The following is a 27,586-nucleotide window of genomic DNA, read 5'->3' as shown; positions in this document are numbered from 1 at the left end:
GTTTCGCTAGCACAGACTGGAATATGTTCCGGGATTCATCTGATGATTCATCCATTAATAAGTGCATCGATGAAGTATTCCCCGCAGCGAATGTATGTACATATCCCAACCAGAAACAATGGATTACAGGCAACATCCTCAGTGAGCTAAAGGCTAGAGCTTCTGCTTTTAAGGAGGACACTAATCCGGACGCTTATAAGAAATCCCGCTATACCCTCCAATGAACCATCAAACAGGCAAAGCGTCAGGACCCAGATCGAACCTTAATACACCGGGCTTGCAAACTATCACGGATTACAAAGGAAAACTCAGCCGCGGGTCCTGAGCCTACCAAACAAGCTAAATACCTTCTATGCTCCCGTGGAGGTTAGCAACACTGAACCATGCATGAGAGCGCCAGCTGTTCCGGACAACTGTGTGATCACGCTCTCCGTAGCCGATGTGCGTAAGACCTTTAAACAGGTTAAAGGTCATGAACAGTCAGTCATGTTTTTCACAATGTGATTATTTGAAGGAAACCAGATCAAAGTATGATGACCCAAGTATGACTGTTGCTTCCTCATTGATTAAGTTTGATGATAAAGTTACTGGTCCCCTCCCCCATGTCAAACACTTGGATTCATTATTAAGGGGACAAGGCGACATCACCTTAACTCTCATTTTAATACACCAATGGTAACATGATATTCTAATATTCTGATCTGCTTCTGTTCTGTGGGTGGCACTGTGTGCTCTTTTCGAAGGATGGATCCCGGTCTCTCCGGGGCTATGGGATCCGGGGGTCGGGGGTGGTCTGCCGGGCATTGGGATGACAACCCAACTCGGGATGAAGAGGGCTTTTAGCGGGTGGAATAGTGGGGACCAATTGGAGGTTTACTTAGTAGCAATGCAAATATCATGGTACAGCTATATAGACACTCAATCATCATGTTACTTTTTAATGGTACGTTTACAAACATATATTTTGATAAATAGAATTGAAACTTGTGTCTCATTATGGTAAGTGGTGAAATAAGTACAGCCAGTTATAATTGTAATGACTTAGCAGATAATATGAAAAGACGATCAGTATTTACCTGGCTAAAAGATAAGGAATATAATATCTATTGTTTACAGGAAACTCTTTCAACGATTTTAGATGAAGTTTTGTGGAAAAAGGACTGGGGGGGCGAAATGTATTTCTCCCATGGGCAAAGAAATTCAAAAGGGGTGACAATATTGATTAACAGTAATTTTGATCCAAATGTGCAAATTGTCCAAACAAATCATCAAGGTAGATGGATTATGTTAAATATGTTATTATACAATAAACAGATATGGCTTATTTATCTATACGGTCCAAATAATAATGATCCAAGCTTCTTTGAAAATATATATAAGAATTTATCAACTCTACAAGCAACACTAGACTCTATTATTATGGTGGGGGATTTTAATACAGTTTTAAATACCTCTATGGACCGGAAAGGAAATCACACTACAAACTATCACCCTCAGGCACTTAAGGAAATCATGGATATATTGGAATTAGTGGATATATAGAGGCTTAAATACCCTGACCTAGTGAGATATACATGGCGGAGGCTTAATCAAGCTAGTCGTGTTGATTACTTTCTTATGTCATTCTCTCTGGCACCAAAAGTTAAAAAACTGTTTATAGGGGACAAAATGCGGTCAGATCATCACATAATTGGCATATATATTACTCTTACAGAATTTCCACGTGGGCGAGGATATTGGAAATTTAATCAAAGCCTACTGGATGATAGCTTGTTTATAACTAGAAGAGAAGAATTTATAACTGACTTTTTCCGACATAACATAGGTACAGCAGATCCCCTTATTGTATGGGACACTTTTAAATGTGCCTTTAGAGGCCATGCAATTCAGTACTCATCTATAAAACAAAAGCAATTTAGATCAAAAGAGTCCATATTAACAAAGGAAATTGAAGGACTAGCAGTACAGTTCGATAGCAATAAAAACTGCACCATAGAGGCACAGAATAAGTTAGAAAAAAAAAAGAAATGGAGGAACTTATTCAAGAAAGATCCAGTGTAATATTTTATAAAAATAAAGCGAACTGGATGGAATATGGGGAAAAAATGCACCAAATTATTTTCCAATCTTTAACATAGAAATGCTACCAAAAAATATATATTGAAACTTGTTACAAATGATGGAACCAAATTATATTTTGAAAGAGGAAGTCAAGTACTTTAAGAAAATGTTTTCGTGTGAGTCTCCTCCATCTCGCTAACCGAAGCTAATTGTAAGGATTTCTTTCCTATTAATAAGGTAAAATTATTAACATCTGTACAGAAAGACTCATGTGAAAGCCAAATTACAGACGAGGAACTTCTTGATGCAAGATGTATTGCAATCTACTGTAGAGAGAGCCTGCAGAGTTCTGTCATACTATCCAGGTCTATGCCCAAACAGTTCGAGCTTCTACTTTTAAAGATCCATCTCTCCAGAAACAAGTCCCTCACTGTTGCCGCTTGTTATAGACCCCCCCTCAGCTCCCAGCTGTGCCCTGGACACCATATGTGAATTGATTGCCCCCCATCTATCATCAGAGTTCGTACTGCTAGGTGACCTAAATTGGGATATGCTTAACACCCCGGCCGTCCTACAATCTAAAATAGATGCCCTCAATCTCACACAAATTATCAAGGAACCTACCAGGTACAACCCCAAATCCGTAAACATGGGCACCCTCATAGATAGCATCCTGACCAACTTGCCCTCTAAATACACCTCTGCTGTTTTCAACCAGGATCTCAGTGATCACTGCCTTATTGCCTGCATCCGTTATGGGTCCACGGTCAAACGACCACCCCTCATCAATGTCAAACACTCCCTAAAACACTTCTGTGAGAAGGCCTTTCTAATCGACCTGGTCCGGGTATCCTGGAAGGATATTGACCTCATCCCATCAGTAGAGGATGCCTGGTTGTTCTTTAAAAGTGCTTCCCTCACCCTCTTAAATAAGCATGCCCCTTTAAAAAAAATTCAACTAAGAACAGATATAGCCTTTGGTTCACTCCAGACTTGACTGCCCTTGACCAGCACAAAAACACCCTGTGGCGTACTGCACTAGCATCGAATAGTCCCTGCAATATGCAACTTTTCAGGGAAATCAGGAACCAATACACACAGTCAGTTAGGAAAGCAAAGGCTGGCTTTTTCAAACAGAAATTTGCATCCTGCAGCACTAATTCCAAAAAGTTTTGGGACACTGTAAAGTCCATGGACAATAAGAGTACCTCCTCCCAGCTGCCCACTGCACTAAGACTAAGAAACACTGTCACCACTGATAAATCCTCGATAATCGAGAATTTCAATAAGCATTTCTTTACGGCTGGCCATGCTTTCCACCTGGCTACCCAAACCCCGGCCAACAGCTCTGCACCCCCCACAGCAACTGGCCCAAGCCCCCCCCCCTGCTTCTCTCCATCACCCAAATCCAGATAGCAGATGTTCTGAAAGAGCTGCAAAATCTGGATCCCTACAAATCAGCTGGGCTAGACAATCTGGACCCTCTCTTCCTAAAATGATCTGCCGCCATTGTTGCAACCCCTGTCGCTCTTGCTGTGGGTGATTCTTTGATCCATCTCTATGCAGACGACACCGTTCAGTATACATCTGGCCCTTCTTTGGACACTATGTTAACAAACCTCCAAACGAGCTTCAACGCCATACACCACTCCTTCCATGGCCTCCAACTGCTCTTAAATGCTAGTAAAATGAAATGCATGCTCTTCAACCGATCGCTGCCCGCACCCGCCCGCCCGACTAGCTTCACTACTCTGGATGGTTCTGACTTAGAATATGTGGACAACTATAAATACCTAGGTGTCTGGCTAGACTGTAAACTCTCCTTCCAGACTCACATTAAGCATCTCCAATCCAAAGTTAAATCTAGAATCGGCTTCCTATTTCGCAACAAAGTCTCCTTCACTCATGCTGCCAAACTTACCCTCGTAAAACTGACTATCCTACTGATCCTTGACTTCGGCAATGTCATTTACAAAATAGCCTCCAACACTCTACTCAGCAAATTGGATGTAGTCAAACACAGTGCCATCGTTTTGTCACCAAAGCCCCATATACTACCCACCACTGTGACCTGTATGCTCTCATTGGCTGGTTCTCGCTACATATTCGTCGCCAAACCCACTGGCTCCAAGTCATCTATAAGTCTTTGCAAGGCAAATTTCTGCATGGCTCAGTTGGTAGAGCATGGTGTTTGCAACGCCAGGGTTGTGGGTTCGATTCCCACTTGTCACCATAGCAACACCCACCCGTAGCACACGCTCCAGCAGGTATATGGATGGTGATAAGAGATAGATGGGAGTGGTTGAATGGAGCTGAAGGTTGGGACTAATAACAAGATAACCAATGGAAAACATAGTTTCTATAACATGTATATAGGTTCAGAAATGTTGTGAAATAGCACAGTTACAAATAGAAATCAAACTGGATGGACATCAGAAATAGAAGGACTAAAAACAAGCAAAATATAACTATTGTAAAATGGACTGTGTCTGTAAAATGTGTATAATATGTATAAACTGAAGGGAGTGCCTAAGTGTTATTGTTTATTAGTTTACTCCAATTGGGGGAGGGGTGGTAGGATTTGCAGGGAATAATAAAGGTATATTCTAAAAAAAAGTATGTATATGTATGAATGTCTATGTATGCATACAGTTGAAGTCAGAAGTTTACTTACACTTAGGTTGGAGTCATTAGAACTCGTTTTTCAACCACTCCACACATTTCTTGTTAACAAACTATAGTTTTGGCAAGTCGGTTAGGGCATCTACTTTGTGCATGACACAAGTCATTTTTCCAACAATTGTTTACAGGCAGATTATTTCATTTATAATTGACTGTATCACAATTCCAGTGGGTCAGAAGTTTACATACACTAAGTTGACTGTGCCTTTAAACAGCTTGGAAAATTCCAGAAAATGATGTCATGGCTTTAGAAGCTTCTGATAGGCTAATTGATATCATTTGAGTTAACTTATTGTGGGAAGCTTGTGGAAGGCTACCTGAAACATTTGACCCAAGTAAAAAAAAAAATGTAAAGGCAATTCTTCCAAATACTAATTGAGTGTATGTAAACTTCCGACTTCAACTGTACATTGATGAAAGCAACAATCTTACCGCAATATTAAAGCTGATCCACCCCTTAATAAAAAAAAACATGATATTCTCTTACTTAATTAGTACTAGAATCGCCTTGTAACCAACGTCAGAGAAGGCGTGTTTGAAGAGGGAATGGTTTATATAGCTGTGTTTGGTGTTAGCTAGTTACTCGCTAGCTAGGTCTTCAGTCAGCATGGAACAAAATGGGAGGAAGGGTTGTTCAAAACTCTGAACTAAGCCATCAGTGCTGCTGTAAACCGCGTCATGAGACATGCCAAATGGGAGATGTATAAAAAAATGTAGATCATTAGCTAGGTTTCCATACAGTTGGCGACAGATGTTCATGCGAGTATTCTAAAATCTGCATAAAAACAATATGCGTAACCTATCTAAATGACTATCGCCCCGTAGTACACACATCTGTAGCCATGAACGGCTTTGAACGGCTGGTCATGGCTCACATCAACATCATCATCCCTGGACCAACTCCAATTCGCATATCGCCTCAACAGATCCACAGATGACGCAATCTCTATTGCACTCCACACTGCCCTCTCCCACCTGGATAAGAAGAACACCTATGTGAGAATGCTGTTCATGAAACGTTTGTGGTCATGTCGCAGCAGTGTGTAGGAGCGAGATTCCAAGATGTGGGAAGTGTGCAGGAGGGCATGGGACAGAGGATTGTGTAGTCTTGGTGGATAAAGTTGTGTGTCAACTGTAGGAGTGCCCACGATGCTGGGGATTGGAAGTGTCCGGTACAAAAGAGGTAGGTTGAGGGGACCAGAGTCAGAGTAGTGCCGGTGTCATATGTTGAGACAGTGAAGAAAGTAGAGGAGGATGGATTAAGTTGACACACAACTTTATCCATCTGCATTGCTTGCTGTTTAGTGTTTTAGGCTGAGTTTCTGTATAGCACTTTGCGACATTGGCTGATGTAAAAAGGGCTTTATAAATACATTTTGTAGTAGTAGATCTGTGCCAGCACAGAGGGTTTGGCCAACGAGTGATACAGTGCCTTGCGAAAGTATTCGGCCCCCTTGAACTTTTCGACCTTTTGCCACATTTCAGGCTTCAAACATAAAGATATAAAACTGTAATTTTTTGTGAAGAATCAACAACAAGTGGGACACAATTATGAAGTGGAACGAAATTTATTGGATATTTCAAACTTTTTTAACAAATAAAAAACTGAAAAATTGGCCGTGCAAAATTATTCAGCCCCTTTACTTTCAGTGCAGCAAACTCTCTCTAGAAGTTCAGTGAGGATCTCTTAATGATCCAATGTTGCCCTAAATGACTAATGATGATAAATAGAATCCACCTGTGTGTAATCAAGTCTCCGTATAAATGCACCTGCTCTGTGATAGTCTCAGAGGTCCGTTTAAAGCGCAGAGAGCATCATGAAGAACAAGGAACACACCAGGCAGGTCCGAGATATTGTTGTGGAGAAGTTTAAAGCCGGATTTGGATACAAAAAGATTTCCCAAGCTTTAAACATCCCAAGGAGCACTGTGCAAGTGATAATATTGAAATGGAAGGAGTATCAGACCACTGCAAATCTACGAAGACCCGGCCGTCCCTCTAAACTTTCAGCTCATACAAGGAGAAGACTCATCAGAGATGCAGCCAAGAGGCCCATGATCACTCTGGATGAACTGCAGAGATCTACAGCTGAGGTGGGAGACTCTGTCCATAGGACAACAATCAGTCGTATACTGCACAAATCTGGCCTTTATGGAAGAGTGGCAAGAAGAAAGCCATTTCTTAAAGATATCCATAAAAAGTGTCGTTTAAAGTTTGCCACTAGCCACCTGGGAGACACACCAAACATGTGGAAGAAGGTGCTCTGGTCAGATGAAACCAAAATCGAACTTTTTGGCAACAATGCAAAACGTTATGTTTGGCGTAAAAGCAACACAGCTCATCACCCTGAACACACCATCCCCACTGTCAAATATGGTGGTGGCAGCATCATGGTTTGGGCCTGCTTTTCTTCAGCAGGGGCAGGGAAGATGGTTAAAATTGATGGGAAGATGGATGGAGCCAAATACAGGACCATTCTGGAAGAAAACCTGATGGAGTCTGCAAAAGACCTGGACTGGGACGGAGATTTGTCTTCCAACAAGACAATGATCCAAAACATAAAGCAAAATCTACAATGGAATGGTTCACAAATAAACATATCCAGGTGTTAGAATGGCCAAGTCAAAGTCCAGACCTGAATCCAATCGAGAATCTGTGGAAAGAACTGAAAACTGCTGTTCACAAACGCTCTCCATCCAACCTCACTGAGCTCGAGATGTTTTGCAAGGAGGAATGGGCAAAAATTTCAGTCTCTCGATGTGCAAAACTGATAGAGACATACCCCAAGCGACTTACAGCTGTAATCGCAGCAAAAGGTGGCGCTACAAAGTATTAACTTAAGGGGGCTGAATAATTTTGCACGCCCAGTTTTTCAGTTTTTTATTTGTTAAAAAAGTTTGAAATATCCAATAAATTTCGTTCCACTTCATGATTGTGTCCCACTTGTTGTTGATTCTTCACAAAAAATTACAGTTTTATGTCTTTATGTTTGAAGCCTGAAATGTGGCAAAAGGTCGAAAAGTTCAAGGGGGCCGAATACTTTCGCAAGGCACTGTATATGCTTCAGTAAGGTTGGCTTCATAGCAATGGTTATCAACTGTACAGCAGAAATGGAATGCAAATCACAGAAAATAGATGTGGTGGTGGCAGCTGCAGAGAAGTATTTGCGTATACAAGATTTGACTTCATAAGAGTTACAGGGTGTGTTGAGGTGTGGGGTCCCATCCTCCCAGGCCGCTGGCATGGTGCAGGAGCAGATAGGGTCAAAGTAGTCGAATGACGTAGTGGGTTTATAATGTAGGGTTAGTTGGAAGGGTGTTTTCCTTTTTCCTTTTCCCATTTTGTATCACAATGTATAATGGATTTATACTATAGTCCAGTTGGGGGCGGTAATGCAATATATTGGATGCCAACAGCAGTTAAACCCCACCTAAGAAGAAGAAGAATGCTGTTCATTGACTACAGCTAAGCGTTCAGCACAGGAACCTGAGATTTAACACCTCCCTCTGCAACAGGATGCTGGACTTTCTGACGAGCCGCCAGCTGGTGAGGGTAGGCAGCAACACTTCCGCCACGCTGACCTTCAACACGGGGGCCCCTTAGGGTTGTGTGCGTAGTACCCGCCTGTACACCCTGTTCCCCCACAATTGCGTGGCCACGCATGACTCTAACACAATCATTCCATTTTCCGATGACATGACGGTGGTAGGCCTAATCACAGATGATGATGAGACAGCGTACAGGGAGGAGGTCAGACACCTGGCAGTGTGGTGCCAGGACAACAACCTCTTCCTCAACGTCAGCTAGACAAAGGAGCTGATCATGGACTACAGGAAACAGAGGGCCGAGCACACCCACATCAACTGGGCTATAGTGGAGCAGGTCGAGAGCTTCAAGTTCCTCGGTGTCCACATCACCTAAGGAATTATCATGGTCCACACACACAAACACAGTCCGGAAGGGGGCACGACAACACCTCTTCCCCCTCAGGAGACTGAATAGTTTTGGCATGGGCCCCCAGACCCTCAAAAAGTTCTACAGCTGCATCATTGAGAGCAACTTGACTGGCTGCTTTACCGCTTTACCGCTTGGTATGGCAACTGCTTGGCATACAAGTTGATGGGGCCAAGCGCCCTGCCATCCAGGACCTCTATACCAGGCGGTGTCAGAGGAAGGCTCTAAAATTTGTCAATGACTCCAACCACCCAAGTCATAGACTGTTCTCTCTGCTACCTCAAGGCAAGTGGTACCTATGCACCAACTCTGAAAAGGACCACAGCTTCTACCCCCAAGCCATAAGACTTTTAAATAGTTAGTCCAGGTAGCTATTGGTTAACCGTTTAACTATCTGCATTGACCCTTTTTTTCACTAACTCGTTTGACTCATTACGTACGCTGCTGCTACTGCTTATTATCTACCCTGTTGCCTAGTCACTTTATCCATAATTATATGTATAAGGGATAAGGGATGCTTACTGTATAAGGGATGTTTTTGTTACATGCAGTACATTTCTGTTCCTGTCAATATCAGATTTAAAATCATAATAGTGCATTGCCGTATATATCCTACTTTATACTTTACAAACATACATTTTAGTTCTGTAGGTGTCCACATATGTATATAGCAGACAAAACAGTTTAAAATCTATAGATTTACCAAACGGGTAAGGGATTATCAATTTAGAGAAAATGGATTAAGTATGAGTAAAACGTATTTTAATAAATAAGAAGGCAGTCATATCAAAAGTAATGTGAGCATTGCATTGTGAAAGCAAGTTTTCTATATGAACATGTATTGATTGCAATGTGGATTTACCACATAAGAGGTTACCACATACTTGTAAAAAAGTGATTGAAAAAATTGGATTATGAGTAACATAATCTGATTTTATAATTTAGGAAATGATGGACAATAATCATTGAAAATGGAGGAAAATACAATATATTGTCATTCTTTTTAAACAAATGTAATTATATATTCTAGGTGACACAACATTGACAATACAGTAGGTCTACATCTACTGTACATGTGTTGTAGTACACTTAGTTAACCCAGGGGATTGTGGGATTGACATACTGTTGTGTGCCATACTGAAACAGACTTTTGTGCCATAAAAATAAACAATTCATTCTTTCACATCGAACTGTTGGATGATTAGATTGTACTGGTGAGCACGACTAGCCACAGGCTGTTTGGTTTTGTGTGGCACAGGCCACACACACACATGCGACAGCATTTGGCAATTCACCAGTGCACCTTTGTCCTTAAACTCTTGGAAGGGTACTCAGATTTAGCAGATTTAAAAAACAAATGGCAACAAATTTGGGATTATTTGACGTTATGCGACTGTTGACCCATCTAACTGGGCCTGTCCACATGTCTTTGGTCCGACTAATCCAGGTTTTCATCTCTTGCTGTTTTCGCTCTTTTAGTCCTTACGCTGGTGCTTTTTGACTTAGTGGTCTCCTGATATTAGCATTGTATTTATTTTCTCCAGAAGATTATTTGATGCAGAGTTTGTTGTTTTTAGTACGTTTTTTTGCAGTTGCTGCTACTTGCTTCGTCGCTGCTGTTTTGTTTTTTGAAAGGTCAAAATTTTGGTTGTGCTTTTCCACTGCTATTTTTGTTTATTTGAGAGGCCTTTAATTTTCTATTAGTCATGAATCCATTGAAGCTTTTAAAAATGCATGAAGGCTTCAAGGGTATGCAATTATGTTGGTTTCCTGTGTTTTTCCGGATTTACAGTGGGCGGATTTATATTAATAACATGCAAATAATTCACTCTGAATAACTTCTACTTTTACTTTTCTCTCACACAGGCTTGAGGTTTTTAAGGGCGTTAAGGTTGATACAGTTCTCAGAAATCTTACAGTTTTTGAACATATTAAAAACTAGGTAAGTGCATTATTATTTTCTCCACCTTCACTGTATTCAATTTCAGTAAAATTTGGTGTGTATTAATTCCAGTTAGTAGTATTCAAAGCATTTGCATGCACTATGTTATGACAATGTTTGTAATTCTGGCTCTGTGATGAATATTGATACATTTACAATTATACAATACGCTCACAGGCTCTTCTAATACAGTGGCATTTTAATGTACAGTAGCTACTGCAAATTGTTAAATATAGAACCTCCTCTCAAAAAAAAAAGAAATTCTTGGAAACTAGTCAGCTGAGCATGGCCTACTTTCAGTCTGGGTGGATTACTTGGGAACAGTTTGGTTTATTGCTGTCATATTTGGGGAATGAAAGAAGTTACCATATTATACTGTACTTCTGAGATAACAAGTAAATAATTTTTGTCACTTTTAAAAACTGAAATGCTAACATGTTAGGTATTGTTCTTTAGGATGTATAACATATCCTATATTCAATTTAATTTCAATATTTTTCATTGGAATTCCAAATTGTGCACATGTTCTGCTCTTGGAAACCTATTGGGCAGCATGATGAATTCTACAATTTACCCCACTGCTTAGAATTAAAGCTTGTGCTGCACAGATGTCAGAAAGAGCTTATAGCTCAACATTTTTTTTGAATAATCCCCAGACTCGTTTACTGTAATGGAGGTAAGGCCAGAACAGAACAGAACACACAGTACATGAACGGCCAGAACAATGCAAGTCACTGTAACATTACCTTAGAAATATACAGTTAACTGACAAAATAAAGGAAACACTTGAGTAAATGAGGATTCTGGCGACTCTGTTATGGTGTGGGGTATATTCTTCTGGCATGGTTCACTCAACCCCTTACAGCAGCATTTCCAAAACTCGGTCCTCAAGTTTTTTTCCCAAACACTACACAACTGATTGAAATTATCAAAACTTGTTGATTATTTCAATTAGCTGCGTAGTGGTAGGGCAAAAACCAAAGCGTGTACAGTCGCCTGGGGTCCCGAGGACTGAGTTTGGGAAACCCTGCCTTAGAGGGCAAGGTAAACGTCAATAAATACACCGCCATTGTGAGAGATCACCATTTCTATCCTGATGGGAGTGGTTTCTTCCAGGATGACAATGATCCCATCCACAGGGCAAGGGGGGGTCACTGAATGGTTTGATGAGCCTGAAAACGATATAAACCATATGCCATGGCCGTCGCAGTCACCAGATCTCAACCCAATTGAACACTTATGGGAGATTCAGGAGTGGTGCCTGAGACAGAGTTTTCCGTCAACAAAACACCAAATGATGGAATTTCTCATGGAAGTACTGTATGGTGTTGCCTCCCAACAACAGAGATCCAGGCATTTGTAGAATCTATGCCAAGGTTCATGGAAGCTGTTCTGGTTCGTGGTGGCCCAATGCCTTATGCTGGTGTTTCCTTTATTTTGTCAGTTACCTGTAAATACCTTAGGAACATTTGTATTCACAGTTGATTCTGTATTGAAAAGTTAACGGCCATGAAAGCTAGTTCGTCATTAGTTTAAAATTTTGGATTTTGAAATAATATTCCCAAAAACTTTTTGACCAAGTTTTTGGTTGGTTGTTGTTACATAATATTGTAGGTTGAGCAGCTCAGACTGTAACCAGCTATCATCCGTTATCCCAAAGGATGTTCTTCAGACAAAATCACCATTAGGCACTTATACAGCAATAACTACTTTGTGATATGTAATGTTTTGGCACTGTTTTGACATAATAGTTCAAGTTAGTGTTACCAATTATTCATTGTGTTATCAAAAGGGCATCCTTTACTGGTGTTCTTCTTTTGAACTCACACAAGGCAGGTCTTTGGTGTTGAACACTAGCATTGTTAATTGATATTGTCTGGCTCTCTTGTTTTCAATAGCAATTCCATAAAACTGGTGAACTTATGTTCAATCTTCATAAGTACATGGCTAACAGCGGCAGGCTTCATACATCTGGTAAGTTACAGAGAGCCATAAAGGCAAAACAGAAGGACTAAGTACTGTATTATGGTAAATACTCCGTCTCTGACACATATAACAGATAGGTGGGCAAAATGTTAAGTAAAGCATTGTACAACCTAGGCCCTTCAAAGTATTCCTCACTTGATGGATGATATAACTGTGGAATATTTTCGGCTCTGTTTTTAAATGAGCAGGACCACTAAATGGTAGCATGGTAATTGCTTCTGAAAATGTAGAAGTTTATTACGGTTCTGAGAACAGTAAATAATTGATACGGTGTGACTAAGTGAATAAGTCCGTAAGTAAACAATAAAGTAAATAATGAAGTGGCCGTGTCTAAAATCTGTCTTGGCTACTACTTACTAAAACTGCATACCGTGTACTAATCGTACTACATACTATTTGGAACGTATTGTTAAGTAAAAACGAATGCAGTAAGCAAACAAATATCAGCATACTAGGCTCATCCTACTGAGAATGCGGCATCTAATACGCACATTGCGTTGATTCCCGCCATTGGTTCATTTTGGTACAGCACGTACCCTCAGCTGATTGTCAGCTGTTGTCAGACGTGGACGATTCTATTCCTCAAACGTATGCAGCAAATTTACTAAATGAAAACTGAAATGAGTATGACATCCTGGCATTTAAACCATACTCAATTTTCTACATTTCACATACTATAAAACTTTTTTGACTTACCCAAAATGCTTACTATTTAGAATACAAGTATGGGTATTCGGAGACGGCCATTGAGTAAGTATGTAAGCAAGTCAGTAAGTTGTAATACAATGCTCTGCATGTTCCTCTCTTTAAATATCCATTATTGTGACCTCTGTTCTAGGTGGAAAACTCAGGGGATCCTTGGGAAAACTTCCAAAATTCCCAAGCACTTTCCTACTGGGAATGTGTCTACTTACTCATGGTTACTATGTCCACTGTGGGCTATGGAGACGTGTATGCAAAAACCACCCTGGGACGACTTTTCATGGTCTTCTTCATCCTTGGTGGTTTGGTAAAAATCCCTCTCTTATTTCATTTACTCCTAACCTGCTTCCGTCCTTCATCCATACGATCACACCTGCAATCATCATGATTCATGTCCCTGCTGCTGCTACCAACAGCTGGAATGTCTTTGCACTTCAGTGCCTGTTAAAATCAAAGCTCCATTGTTGTCTTATAGTTGTTTTTTGTGGCAGTTTGTTACCCATGGCAGTTTATTGTCAAATGTATTATTATTTGTAAGTATTATACGCCTATAATATTTATTATATAATAATTGTACTGAAGGTATATACATGTATATGTATTATTATTATTATATAGTTTTATTGCATTTCTATATTTTTCAAACCGAGTAAGATTTGTTTTCTAATGGTTCGCAACATTAACTAAAGTAATGTGCGGTTTCAGGTGACCCAATCCTTGAGCTTCCCCTTCCCCAAATTCCAACAAACACAGTGAAAGGAGTGATCTATAGACCAGCTTGATGATTAACATGGCACAGCAGTGGATGCCAGTAACACCCATGATACACAACAGTCAGTTAGCATGATATGCAACCAAAACTATTTAACTTTTAATATGTTAATTTGACTTGATCATTTCTATTTGGGATAACAATGGAAGAAGGCTGAGTTTGTACATTAGTACAGTACTACTACAGTAGTTCGGAGGTTCAAGGGTTGCTGAAAGGCCTCTATTATCCTTCATCTCTGGACATTGTACCTGAGTATTATCAGTGACATTAACAATATGATGTGTCACTCTCCTACCCAAGTTTATATACGTTCATGTAAGTTATATTATATAGTTTATATAAATGTATACAATATATAAGTTATATATAAGTTGTATATACTGTCAAGTCAAATGTAGGTATGCACAAGGCTTCACATCTATAGGATTGACATAATTCAGGTAATTTTTCAGCAATTTAATGAATTGATGCAATTTGCAGCTATGTTACATTGGGCTGTACTATTCAAATCAACCTGGCATAAGTGTTTGTTGGACAAAACATGGCATATAAGGTTTTTTTCTTCCTTTTTATTACTTTCAACTTTTTCTTTTCAATCACAGCTTGGCATACAGATATAGTCAACTGTAATTTTTTCCTGCTTTTTTCCTAAATACATTTCCGTAAAAGCTGGTTAAGTTAAATATTTCCTGTCATTTTTTTCTTCTTCATTGCTTATTATACATTTTTTTCTCTAATCTGAATATGACAACCTTTACATAATTTCAGATTGTGTTATAACTTTTACTATAGTGTAGTAATCTAACTTTGTCTGAGTGTACAAAACACTAAGAACACCTTCCTAATATTGAGTTGCACCCCCTTTTGCCCTCAGAACAGCCTCAATTTGTTGGGGAATGGACTCTACAAGGTGTCCAAAGTGTTCCACTTTGATGCTCAGCCTGGTCTCATAGACTAGATGTAACATAGTAAATGTAAATCCGAGACATATGGTTACGTAAGACAGATGGTTACTTAAGGCAAAAATTAAAGTAGGTTGTGAGTTCGAATCTCATCATGGAAAATGTTAGCATTTTAGCTAATTAGCAACTTTTCAACTATATACTACTTTTTATCTACTTTGCATGTTAGCAAACCCTTCCCTTAAACCTAACCTTAACCGTTTTAGCTAATTACCTAACCTTAACCCTAAACCATAACCCCTAGCCTAGCTAACGTTAGCCAGCTACCTAACATTAGCCACCTAGCTACAATTTGTAACATATCATACGTTTTGGAAATTCATAACATATAATACGAATTGTAATTCATTACATATCATACGAATTGGGTGACGGACATCCACAAATTAATACATACCATACTAAATGGAATATCCCAGATTTACATACAGAATAATACGAAATGCTCTGACACCAGGTTGGGATGCTGGCCCCTGTTGACTCCAATGCTTCCCACAGTTGTGTCAAGTTGGCTGGATGTCCTTTCGGTGGTGTAACTTTCTTGATACACACGGGAAAATGTTGTGTGAAAAACCCAGCAGCGTTGCAGTTCTTGACACAAACCAGTGGGCCTGGCACATACTACCATATCCCGTTCAAAGGCACTTAAATCTTTTGTTTTGCCCATTCACCCTCAGAATGGCACACATACACAATACATGTTTTAATTGTCTCCTCCCCTTCATCTACACTGATTGAAGTGGACACATGACACATTAACACATGACATCAATAAGGGATCCTAGCTTTCACCTGGATTCACCTGGTCAGTCTATGTCATGGAAAAAGCAGGTGTTCCTAATGATTTGTGCACTCAGTGTGTAACCTACTGTATCCAGAACAATTTTTTTTAAAAACATTTTCTATTCAAATATTTTTTCTCTCTTAATTTCTCAAATTTCTTTTTGATTTTACGGATATCTTTTAAGCAAAAATAGACGCCCTGCTCTCTCTTTTGCGTATCTTTTTTTTAGTATTTTCTTCTGTCTCCTATCTTCTCCTTAGGCCATGTTTGCGAGCTACGTCCCTGAAATCATAGAGTTAATAGGAAACCGCAAGAAATATGGTGGTTCCTATAGTGCGGTTAATGGGAGAAAGTAAGTATTACTGGGAGGCTCTACTGCCTCTGCCGCAGTAGAACCATCCTCTGCATGCCCTTTTCTTTTTTCTGTTCCATGCATGTAGGCCATGTTTGCTCGCTACGTGCCAGAAATTGCTGCTCTCATCCTTAATCGGAAGAAATACGGAGGGAGTTATAACTCAACACGAGGCAGAAAGTAAGTCAAACAAATATACAAAACAAAAATGATTCTAAAAAGTGTGGTTTTGGTGTGACTACTCAAGTCCCCCTCTCCTAAAGAGGCATACCAGTAATTATCCAGAAATTATTGATATTAATACTTTTATACATTTTGGGGAATAAAGTCATACTGGTGACTGGAGAGCTTGGCCATGAAAGCTTATGCTATTGCTTTGTACCGGTATTTGTGTGCTAGCTGTCATTGCTTCTTATAATGAATACATGTTTTTTTGTGATGTGTCAAATGCATTATTTGCTATATGCTTGAGTGTTGTACTTGCTTATTTACTAGAATGCTTACATGTTTGTGTCTGTGTTTCGTGTTTGCCAATCATATGCATCATGCCACCCACCACAAAGTAGTTGTATTTTTTTTTATTATTATCTTTTTTACAGTAAAGTCAAGACTGATTGCAGCTATAGCTGTAGTACCTTTATATTATTTCAAAATAAATGTTGAACATTATGTCTTATATCTTGGTGACAGAGATGATGTCATAGAAAATACTGCACAATAGCAAAAGAGTGTCCTAAGAAACTACAAGAAGGGATTACCTACAGTTAAATAATCAGCTATTTTAAATATAATTCTCTTCCAGATGATTTGAAATGCGGTTACCTTTTACATCTGCTTCGTCCACACATGATCTTGCATGTTCCTCGCATGCTTTTAGTTAGTTATTTTTTAGCCGTTTATATTTTGCCTTTAATTTCCTGTTTTTTCTCTTCTGGATGATGTATTTTTTGTCTGGTACCACCAGTTCATTTTATTTTCCAAGCCCTGCTACATTCCTGGCCTTAATCTTCAGTCAGACCTACACCCTAAGGCCCAAACACATAATCAATGCATGGATCACACTGAAATTCAAGTTAAAAACATGTTTCTTAAGGTACAATAGGATTCTGCCCTAAATCGCTGGATGCTTCCACCCTCTGAACAAACTTTGATTTCTCTTGGCTCGCTTTTAGAATTTTGTTTTGTAGAATTGTTGTACTTGGTTTTAGTCCAGTCTCTATAACTCTGTTTTGGCCATTTATTCCCTCTTTCCTTCTGTATGCTGATGTATCTGTATTTCTGTTTCAAGTGGTTCATATCCTTATGTCTCAGTTATACCGTAAATACATTTTAATACCTTCATCTACAAATATAAATATAGCATCTCTGTAATATTCAAGTAATAAAAGCCCCAATAATATAAAGTAAATATGATACAATAAATAACAAATGTAATAATAATTATTTCACACGTACGAATTGGAAATTAGGGTTAAATGCCTTGCTCAAGGGCACTTTGACAGATTTTTCACCTAGTCGGCTCAGGGAATTGAACCAATGACCTTTCAGTTACTGGCCCAACACTCCTAACCGCTAGGCTACCTGCCACCCCAAACTCTAATAAGATACAATATTAAAGAGGTATTTCAAAACGATGTACAGTATGTGAGTTGTCAGTATGTATATATTACTTGTAACATCTACAAAATCAAACCAATTGGTTTGGAAAATGCCCTTCTTAAACCCATCCTGAGTTCATCTCACGATGAAGCGTTATCGCACAATCCTGCATGTACTATCCTGTAGCAGGGTTACAGTCTGACGGAAAACTTCCCTCACGTGGAGGCAAGATGTCTCTAGCTAAAGATAAGCTCTTTCCTGGATTGTACAATGTAGTAATCACATCATAATCGCCAACAAAGGAAACTCATCCTTTTTAATCTGTTACTGGCAATCCAGAACATGCTCAGCTCTGTGATCTCTCCTGTCCTTCAGGCACCACATAGGACTAAAGAGCTCTTAGTACTGACACCTGTTCACATAAAAATGGCCTCCTGTTCATCACAGAACATGTACAAACCAGGGAGAATTATGTATTTTTGGGGGTAGTAAACAGAGGGCTGGCAGTGTTCATTTTCTACACAGAAACCACATTTCTTAGGTCCTGTTTTTATTGACTATACTGTGGTGTGGACAATACTTTTTTTGTCAGATCCAACGTATAATTTTATTTTATTTTGAGAATCAAGAAGGAACGTGACACTGACATCTATCAGCAGTTTATCAGCGTCTTTATTTTGGCTGCAGCTTTTAGCGAACCATAGCTTAAATCTTATGACTATTCCTGGATCTTATTTCCTATAGGCACATCGTGGTCTGTGGTCATATAACACTTGAAAGTGTGTCCAACTTCCTTAAAGACTTCCTACACAAGGACAGGGATGATGTCAATGTAGAAATTGTTTTTCTCCATAAGTAAGTGTACCATGTTTTTTCCTTACACTTTACAGGCCAGTTTCCAGGACCCAGATTAAGCCTAGTCCTGGACTAAAAACCATACTCGATGGGAAATTGAAAGTGTGTTTAATTCCACGACTATGTTTAATCTGGGTCTGGGAAAATGGCCCCAAAACTCATAACAATACTGAGTGTTTCAGAGAAGGAAAGGTGATAGCAGCTCCCAAAAATGACTCCAACAACCTTTCGGGAACTGCCACCACCTTTCCTTTTTTTGGAATACTCAGACTCTACAATGACTATATCCTAAAAAGCACCCAGATCCATGCAAACCATTGGTAGCGCTGGGCCTGCCCGGTACACCAGCATACTACTTATAGCAATACATTAGAATCATTTACATTTCAAATACTACATAATAATTGCACTTTGATTTGCTGAGGAGAGCAGACCTCACTCAGCCCCTAACATTAACACATAGATCGCTCTCCTGTCTGTCCCAGTACTAAACCGAATCTTGAGGTGAAGTGGAGGCCTTGGTTAACATTAACAAACTCTACTTTGTGTCCCAGTATTTCCCCTAATCTTGAGCTGGAAGCCTTGTTTAAACGCCACTTCACCCAGGTGGAGTTCTACCAGGGATCTGTTCTCAACCCACATGACCTGGCCAGAGTCAAGGTAACCGGCCTGTTTTAATGAGTATTAACCTGACTTATTCCTTTCAGCTACTAATGGAGAATAGGGCCTTGACAGTCCAACTCTTCAATAAGTATACCAGGTCCTTGTTGTATAAGAACATTTGGTCACACTTTACAATATGGTTACCTTTTATAAAGCGTTTACAAGGGTTTATAAAGTTTGGGGTCACGTAGAAATGTCTTTGTTTTTGAAAGAAAAGCACATTTTTCATCCATTAAAATAACATAAAATTGATCAGAAATACAGTGTAGACATTGTTAATGTTGTAAATGACTATTGTAGCTGGAAACAGCTGATTTTAATGGAATATCTACATAGGCGTACAGAGGCCCATTATCAGCAACCATCGCTCCTGTGTTCCAATGGCACGTTGTGTTATCTAATCCAAGTTTATCATTTTAAAAGGCTAATTGATCATTAGAAAACCCTTTTGCAGTTATGTAAGCACAGCTGAAAACTGTTGTCCCGATTAAAGAAGCAATAAAACTGTCCTTCTTTAGACTAGTTGTGTTTCTGGAGCATCAGCATTTGTGGGTTCGATTACAGGATCAAAATGGCCAGAAACAATGAACTTCCTTCTGAAACTCATCAGTCTATTCTTGTTCTGAGAAATGAAGGCTATTCCATGCGAGAAATTGCCAAGAAACTGAAGATCACGTACAACGCTGTGTACTACTCCCTTCACAGAACAGTGCAAACTGGCTCTAACCAGAATAGAAAGAGGAGTGGGAGGCCCCAGTGCACAACTGAGAAAGAAGACAAATACATTACAGTGTCTAGTTTGAGAAACAGATTCCGCACAAGAGGCAGCTTCATTAAATAGTACCCGCAAAACACCAGTCTCAACGTCAACAGTGAAGAGGTGACTCCGGGATGCTGGCCTTCTAGGCAATGTTGCAAAGAAAAAGCCATATCTCAGACTGGCCAATACAAATAAAATATTAAGATGGGCAAAAGAACACAGACACTGAACAGAGGAACTCTGCATAGAAGACCATTTGAGATGATTTGGGATGAGTTGGACCGCAGAGTGAAGAAAAAGCCGCCAACAAGTTTATTTGTCACGTGCGCCGAATACAGTGAAATGCTTACTTACAGGCTCTAACCAACAGTGCAAAAAAAGTAAAGAAATAAAAACAACAGTAAAAACACAGTGAAAAATAACAAATCAAATCAAATGTATTCATATAGCCCTTCTTACATCAGCAGATATATCAAAGTGCTGTATAGAAACTCAGCCTAAAACCCCAAACAGCAAGCAATGCCGGTGTAGAAGCACGGTGGCTAGGAAAAATTCCCTAGAAAGGCCAAAACCTAGGAAGAAACCTAGAGAAGAACCAGGCTATGAGGGTAGCGAGGCTATATACAGTAGCGAGGCTATAAAAGTAGCGAGGCTACATACATACACCGGTTAGTCAGGCTGTTTGAGGTAGTATGTACATGTAGATATGGTAAAAGTGACTATGCATATATGATGGACGGAGAGTAGCAGTAGCGTAAAAGAGGGGTTGGTGGGAGGTGGGTGGCGGGACACAATGCAGATAGCCCGGTTAGCCAATGTGCGGGAGCACTGGTTGGTCAGGCCAATTGAGGTAGTATGTACATAAATGTATAGTTAAAGTGACTATGCATATATGATAAACAGAGAGTAGCAGCAGCGTAAAAGATGAGTTGGGGTGGGGCACACAATGCAAATAGTCCGGGTAGCCATTTGATTACCTGTTCAGGAGTCTTATGGCTTGGGGGTAAAAACTGTTGAGAAGCCTTTTTGTCCTAGACTTGGCACTCCGGTTCCGCTTGCCATGCGGTAGTAGAGAGAACAGTCTAGGACTGGGGTGGCTGGGTCTTTTTTTGGGCCTTCCTCTGACACCGCGTGGTGTAGAGGTCCTGGATGACAGGCAGCTTAGTCCCAGTGATGTACTGGGCCATACGCACTACCCTCTGTAGTGCCTTGCGGTCGGAGGCCAAGCAATTGCCGTAGCAGGCAGTGATGCAACCGATCAGGATGCTCTCAATGTTGCAGCTGTAGAACCTTATGAGGATCTCAGGAACCATGCCAAATCTTTTTAGTTTCCTGATGGGGAATAGGCTTTGTCGTGCCCTCTTCATGACCGTTTTGGTGTGTTTGGACCATTCTAGTTTGTTGGTGATGTGGACACCAAGGAAATTGAAGCTCTGAACCTTCTCCACTACAGCCCCGTTGATGAGAATGGGGGCGTGCTTGGTCCTCTTTTTCCTGTAGTCCACAATCATCTCCTCAGTCTTGCTTACTTCGAGGGATAGGTTGTTATTTTGTCACCACCTGGCCAAGTCTCTGACCTCCTCCCTATAGGCTGTTGACATTGAATCTGGTGTTTTGCGGGTACTATTTAATGAAGCTGCCATTTGAGGACTTGTGAGGGGTCTGTTTCTCAAATTAGACACTATAATGTACTTGTCCTCTTGCTCAGTTGTGCACCGGGGCCTCCCACTCCTCTTTCTATTCTGGTTAGAGCCAGTTTGCACTGTTCTGTGAAGGGAGATGTTAGGATCGCTATCTTCGAACTCCCGATCATAAATAAACCAAGGCGCAGCGTGCATGGAATTCCACATCTTTTTAATGAACATGAAACTCACCAAAACAACAAAACAGGAGAACAACAAAAATGTGACGTTCTGGGGCTGCTCAAAGGCAGAGGCTCCGGACCGGGGCTGCCTTTGAGGCTCCGGACCGGGGCTGCCTTTGTGGCTCCGGACCGGGGCTGCCTTTGAGACTCCGGACCGGGGCTGCCTTTGAGGCTCCGGACCAGGGCTGCCATCACTGGAGGCTCCGGACCGGGGCTGCCTTTGAGGCTCCGGACCGGGGATGCCATCGCTGGATGCTCCGGACCGGGGGACGTCGCTGGAGGCTCCAGACCGGGGCTGCCTTTGAGGCTCCGGACCGGGGCTGCCTTTGAGGCTCCGGACCGGGGCTGTCTTTGAGGCTCCGGACCGGGGCTGTCTTTGAGGCTCCGGACCGGGGCTGCCGTCGCTGGAGGCTCCGGACCGGGGCTGCCGTCGCTGGATGCTCCGGACCGGGGGACGTCGCTGGAGGCTCCAGACCGGGGCTGCTTTTGAGGCTCCGGACCGGGGCTGTCTTTGAGGCTCCGGACCGGGGCTGCCATCGCTGGAGGCTCCAGTCCGGGGCTGCCTTTGAGGCTCCGGACCAGGGCTGCCTTTGAGGCTCCGGACCGGGGCTGCCATCGCTGTAGGCTCCAGACCGGGGATGCCTTTGAGGCTCCGGACCGGGGCTTTCTTTGAGGCTCCGGACCGGGGATACCTTTGAGGCTCCGGACCGGGGCTACCTTTGAGGCTCCGGACCGGGGCTGCCGTCGCTGGAGGCTCTGGACCGGGGGATGTCGCTGGAGGCTCCGGACCGGGGGACGTCGCTGGAAGCTCCGGACCGGGGAACGTCGCTGGAGGCTCCGGACCGGGGGACTTCGCTGTAGGCTCCGTGCCATGGATCATCGCTACAGGTTCTGCGCCATGGATCATCACTGGAGGCTTCTTGCCATGGATCATCACTGGAGGCTCCGGGCCATGGATCATCACTGGAGGCTCCGGGCCATGGATCATCACTGGAGGATTCGGGCCATGGATCATCACTGGAGGCATCGTGCCATGGATCATCCCTACAGGCTCCGGGCCATGGATCATCACTGGAGGCTCCGTGCCATGGATCATCCCTACAGGCTCCGGGCCATGGATCATCACTGGAGGCTTCGTGCCATGGATTATCACTGGAGGCTCCGGACCATGGATTATCACTGGAGGCTTCGTGCTATGGATCATCACTGGAGGCTTCGGACCTTGGATCATCACTGGAGGCTTCCTACGTGGAGCTGGAACCGGTCTCACCGGACTGAGGAGACACACAGGAGACCGGGTGCGCAGAGCTGGCACAGGGTATACTGGGCCGTGGAGGCGCACTGGAGGTCTGGAGTTTAGGGCTGACACAACCCGTCCTGGCTGGATGTTTACTTTAGCCCGGCAAGGGCGGAGCGCTGGCACAGGACGAACTGGGCTGTGCAGGCGCACCGGCGACAGTGCGTTAAACTGGCGCAGGATATACTGGGCCGTGGAGGCGCACTGGAGGTCTGGAGTGTATGGCTGGCCCAATCCGTCTTTGCTGGATGCTCAACCTAGCTCGACAACTGCAGGGCGCGGGCACAGATCGCACCGGCCTGTGAATGCGCACTGGCGACATGGTGTGCATCACCGCATAACACGGTGCTTGCCTCGTCACTCGCTCCCCACGGTAAGCACGGGGAGTTGGCTCAGATCTCCACCCTGACTCTGACAAACTCCCAGTGTGCCCCCCCCCCCCATTTTTTGGGGGGCTGCCTCTCGTGCTTCCGTCGATGTTGTTTCTCCCCGGTCCAGCTCGTTTTCCCAGTAAGCGCACGCTGCTTGGCTTTCTTGTGGTGGGATCTTCTGTCAGGATCGCTATCTTCGAACTCCCGATCATAAATCATAAATAAACCACGGCGCAGCGTGCATGGAATTCCACATCTTTTTTAATGAAAATGAAACTCACCAAAACAACAAAACAGGAGAACAATGAAAACGTGACGTTCTGGGGCTGCTCAAAGGCAGCTACACAAAAACAAGGTCCCACAACTGAAGGTGGAAAAAAGGGCTGCCTAAGTATGATTCCTAATCAGAGACAACGATAGACAGCTGCCTCTGATTAGGAACCATACTCGGCTCAACACAAAGAAATAGACAAACTAGATTGCCCACCCCACATCACACCCTGACCTAACCAAACTAGAGGAAAATAAACGTCTCTCTAAGGTCAGGGCGTGACAGGAGTAGTACACAGCATTGTACGAGATCTTCAGTTTCTTGGCAATTTCTCGCATGGAATAGCCTTAATTTCTCAGAACAAGAATAAACTGACGAGTTTCAGAATAAAGTCCTTTGTTTCTGGCCATTTTGAGCCTGTAATCGAATCCACAAATGCTGATGCTCCAGAAACACAACTAGTCTAAAGAAGGACAGTTTTATTGCTTCTTTAATCAGGACGCAGTTTTCAGCTGTGCTAACATCATTTCAAAAGGTTTTTGTAATGATCAATTAGCCTTTTAAAATGATAAACTTGGATTAGCTAACACAACGTGCCATTGGAACACAGGTGATGGTTGCTGATAATGGGCGTCTGTATGCCTATGTAGATATTCCATAAAAAAATCTGTCGTTTCTAGTTACAATAGTCATTTACAACATTAACAATGTCTACACTGTATTTCTGACCAATTTGATGTTATTTTAATGGACAAAAAATTTGCTTTTATTTAGAAAACCTGGACATTTCTAAGTGACCCCAAACTTTTGAACGGTATTGTGTAAATTGTATTTTTTACTGTCAAACATTCATTGAGACATAATTTAGCAGCCAGGTAAGTTATTGGCTGTGCCTGAAATCTGTGCTGCTTACTACATACTAAAACTGCATAATATGTACAAATCCTACTACATTAGAAGGTCTGTTTTTAGTCAAATCGAATGCAGTAAGCAACAAATATCAACATACTGGGCTCATCCATACTGAGAATGCATAATCTAATGCACAATTGCGTTGATTACCGCCATTCGCTCATTTTGGGTTCAGCGTGAAACCATATCTGATTATCAGATGTTGTCAAACACACGTGGGTCTCCAAAGACTAATCTCTTCCTCAATAGTGTGCAGTGAATTTTACTAGATGAAAATCCAAAATGAGTATGACATCCTGGCATTTAAAGCATACAACATTTTGGGAATTTCACATAGTTTAACATTTTATATTTTTGCAAGCCCAAAATGCCAACTATTTAGTATGGGTATTCGGACACGGCTATTGATATCTATAAAGGGTAAATAAGAGAGCAATATACTTTGTCTGAAGTTAGAAATTAACACACTCTGACATGCAATGCTGTTCATAGCTCTGAGTGAATGCAGTTCTGATATCTGGTGTCTCTACAGATGGAGCACCTGGGTGGTTGGCATCGGTCTAATGTCCTGAGTCTATCTGCCTTCCAAATGCCACCCTATTCCCTTACATACAGTAGTGCACGACTTTTGACCAGGGTCAAAAGTAGTGCACTATGTAGGGAATAGGGTGCCTTTAGGGAAACAGCCTCTGTCTGTATAGAGTCAGGTCTTATGTTTCTGTCATCTCCCGCCCTCAGATAGAGTCAGCAGACGCCTGTTTGATCCTAGCTAATAAATACTGTGCAGACCCTGATGCTGAGGATGCCTCCAACATCATGAGGTACAGAGACAACTTAACCACGCTGTGTTGTATAACTGTATATTGGAAATATGGAAATGTATTCTGATATACAAAAGTTATTCCATTTTCTATCACCTTGATAAATTACACAAGTACAGTATGCTCGAGAGCACGTGAAAATGTATTCTGGAGAAATGCATTGATAATACATACCAATGTCTAACCTCAAGTTCCCTAAGCAAGAAACCTGTGTTACTACTACTACTGTGTCCTAGATTTGTTAGATGGGTCTTATGTTGTTTCTTGTAACAATATTCCAGGGTGATATCCATCAAGAACTACCACCCAAAAATCAGAATCATTACCCAGATGTTGCAGTACCACAACAAGGTGTGTACAGTACAAACCCTTCGGAGTGCCACTTATTACACTGTGTCATTGAACTCCAGCGGAGGCAGGCGAACATGAGTTCTCTACTGATGCTCTTCCTGCACCTCCCTTGTATAGAAGGGTTGCAAAATTCAGGAAATGTACGAGAATTTTATAACCCTAATCTCGCTCCATCTTTCCTGTGTGTCCCCAGGCCCACCTTTTGAACATTCCCAGTTGGAACTGGAAGGAGGGTGACGATGCCATTTGCCTTGCTGAGCTGAAGTTGGGCTTCATAGCACAGAGCTGTCTGGCTCAGGGCCTGTCCACCATGCTGGCCAACCTCTTCTCCATGAGGTCCTTCATCAAGGTACTCGTTAGGGAGAGCCAAAGAGACTGTAATCGTTAGGTCATCCGTTTAAAACCGTCTCGAAGGACCAGGAAGAGCCAGAGATATTGAACTAACATTATTCCACTTTTCCACAGCCTTTAGCACAGTAATGTTCACACTTTGTCTGACTGTATTTGCAATTTCAGAATACTTGTCTTATATTTAAGTATACACCATAGATTTAATTACTCTTAAAGGGTTATTTGCTTTATGGTCACTTTGTTAACTTTTGTTCGAGTGAAATATGTTCATGATAACATACTGTACCTTTGCAAGCCATGTTTTATCTGTTATTGTTTCAGATTGAAGAGGACACGTGGCAGAAGTATTACCTGGAAGGAGTAGCCAATGAAATGTACACTGAGTACCTGTCTAGTGCCTTTGTGGGCTTATCCTTCCCGACCATTTGTGAGTAAGTATGACCCTCGTTTCTGAAGTACCCTACTATATCAAGTATATTCTCTCTCCCCCTCTATATTTTTTATTTTTTCTCTCTCCCATCTCTCTCTCTCCTTTTCTTTCTCTACATCTGTCCGTCTCTCTCTCTCCTACTTATCTCTTTGATTGTGTATAAATATTTCTGATTTTGAATGCTCCTCTCTAGACTCTGCTATGTGAAGCTGAAGCTGCTACTGATTGCTATCGAGTACAAGTCTGATATAAGGGAAAGCAGGTAAAGTTCACTCCTACTTGTGTGTTGTACATTGCCAATTGTACGATGTGATGTTTGTCAGAAATTGTATTGTAAAAATCATGTTGAACCAAGTCATATGCAGCACAATACAGGTTGTCCATTTGCCAGATCTTTACATGCAAACCTCAATATCCAGACTGCCATGACAATAGAGCTGTCCTGACTGTGATCTATTGTAATGGATTTCAACTTTAACTTAATACACAGTACTCATCACTAATTGGCATTTTTGACACACTTTATGGTTTACAGAAAGTTGACAAAGTTTGACAAAGAAAGTGGTATGCCCCCGACATCCATATTCTTTATTTTTACCTTCAGTACTTTCAAACACACCCACAGTCATCCATGTCACATTTGTTATTCAGATTTGTATTCATATTTATAGTTTGATGTTTCCACCATCCAATTTCAGATTACTGTTTGATGTGTATGCAGGTGTGAAATTATGCAATTAACTCTTCTTTTATTACAGCATGGCTGGTGTGTTTGGCCTAATTACTGTCACAGTCTCAATGGAAAAGAAACATCAATGACTACTTTCCATCTAAAATCATTAAA

The 27,586-nt window shown here is 41.5% G+C and overlaps 1 protein-coding gene across 4 annotated transcripts in view; it reads left to right on the top strand.

Annotated features, from left to right (window-relative positions):
• Positions 1 to 27,586, top strand: part of LOC106611671 (calcium-activated potassium channel subunit alpha-1a) — a 226,511-nt gene that overhangs the window by 144,060 nt on the left and 54,865 nt on the right. For 3 of the 4 annotated variants that reach the window (XM_082977652.1, XM_045723530.2, XM_082977649.1), the window contains exons 6-16: positions 10,564 to 10,639; positions 12,538 to 12,613; positions 13,464 to 13,634; positions 16,106 to 16,197; positions 18,541 to 18,651; positions 19,206 to 19,311; positions 25,528 to 25,610; positions 25,892 to 25,961; positions 26,155 to 26,310; positions 26,634 to 26,743; positions 26,936 to 27,004. In XM_082977652.1, coding sequence (XP_082833778.1) covers positions 10,564 to 10,639; positions 12,538 to 12,613; positions 13,464 to 13,634; positions 16,106 to 16,197; positions 18,541 to 18,651; positions 19,206 to 19,311; positions 25,528 to 25,610; positions 25,892 to 25,961; positions 26,155 to 26,310; positions 26,634 to 26,743; positions 26,936 to 27,004 — 1,120 coding nt within the window. Of the gene's footprint in view, positions 1 to 10,563; positions 10,640 to 12,537; positions 12,614 to 13,463; positions 13,635 to 16,105; positions 16,198 to 16,285; positions 16,378 to 18,540; positions 18,652 to 19,205; positions 19,312 to 25,527; positions 25,611 to 25,891; positions 25,962 to 26,154; positions 26,311 to 26,633; positions 26,744 to 26,935; positions 27,005 to 27,586 lie in introns of all 4 variants that reach the window. The other variant, XM_045723527.2, reaches the window with a different exon arrangement.

This window comes from Salmo salar, chromosome 01 (assembly GCF_965601325.2).
Source record: "Salmo salar chromosome 01, fSalSal1, whole genome shotgun sequence".
Classification (NCBI taxonomy): domain Eukaryota; kingdom Metazoa; phylum Chordata; class Actinopteri; order Salmoniformes; family Salmonidae; genus Salmo; species Salmo salar.
The sequence above is the reverse complement of the archived record's forward strand: the minus strand, read 5'-3'. Positions and strand labels throughout refer to the sequence as shown.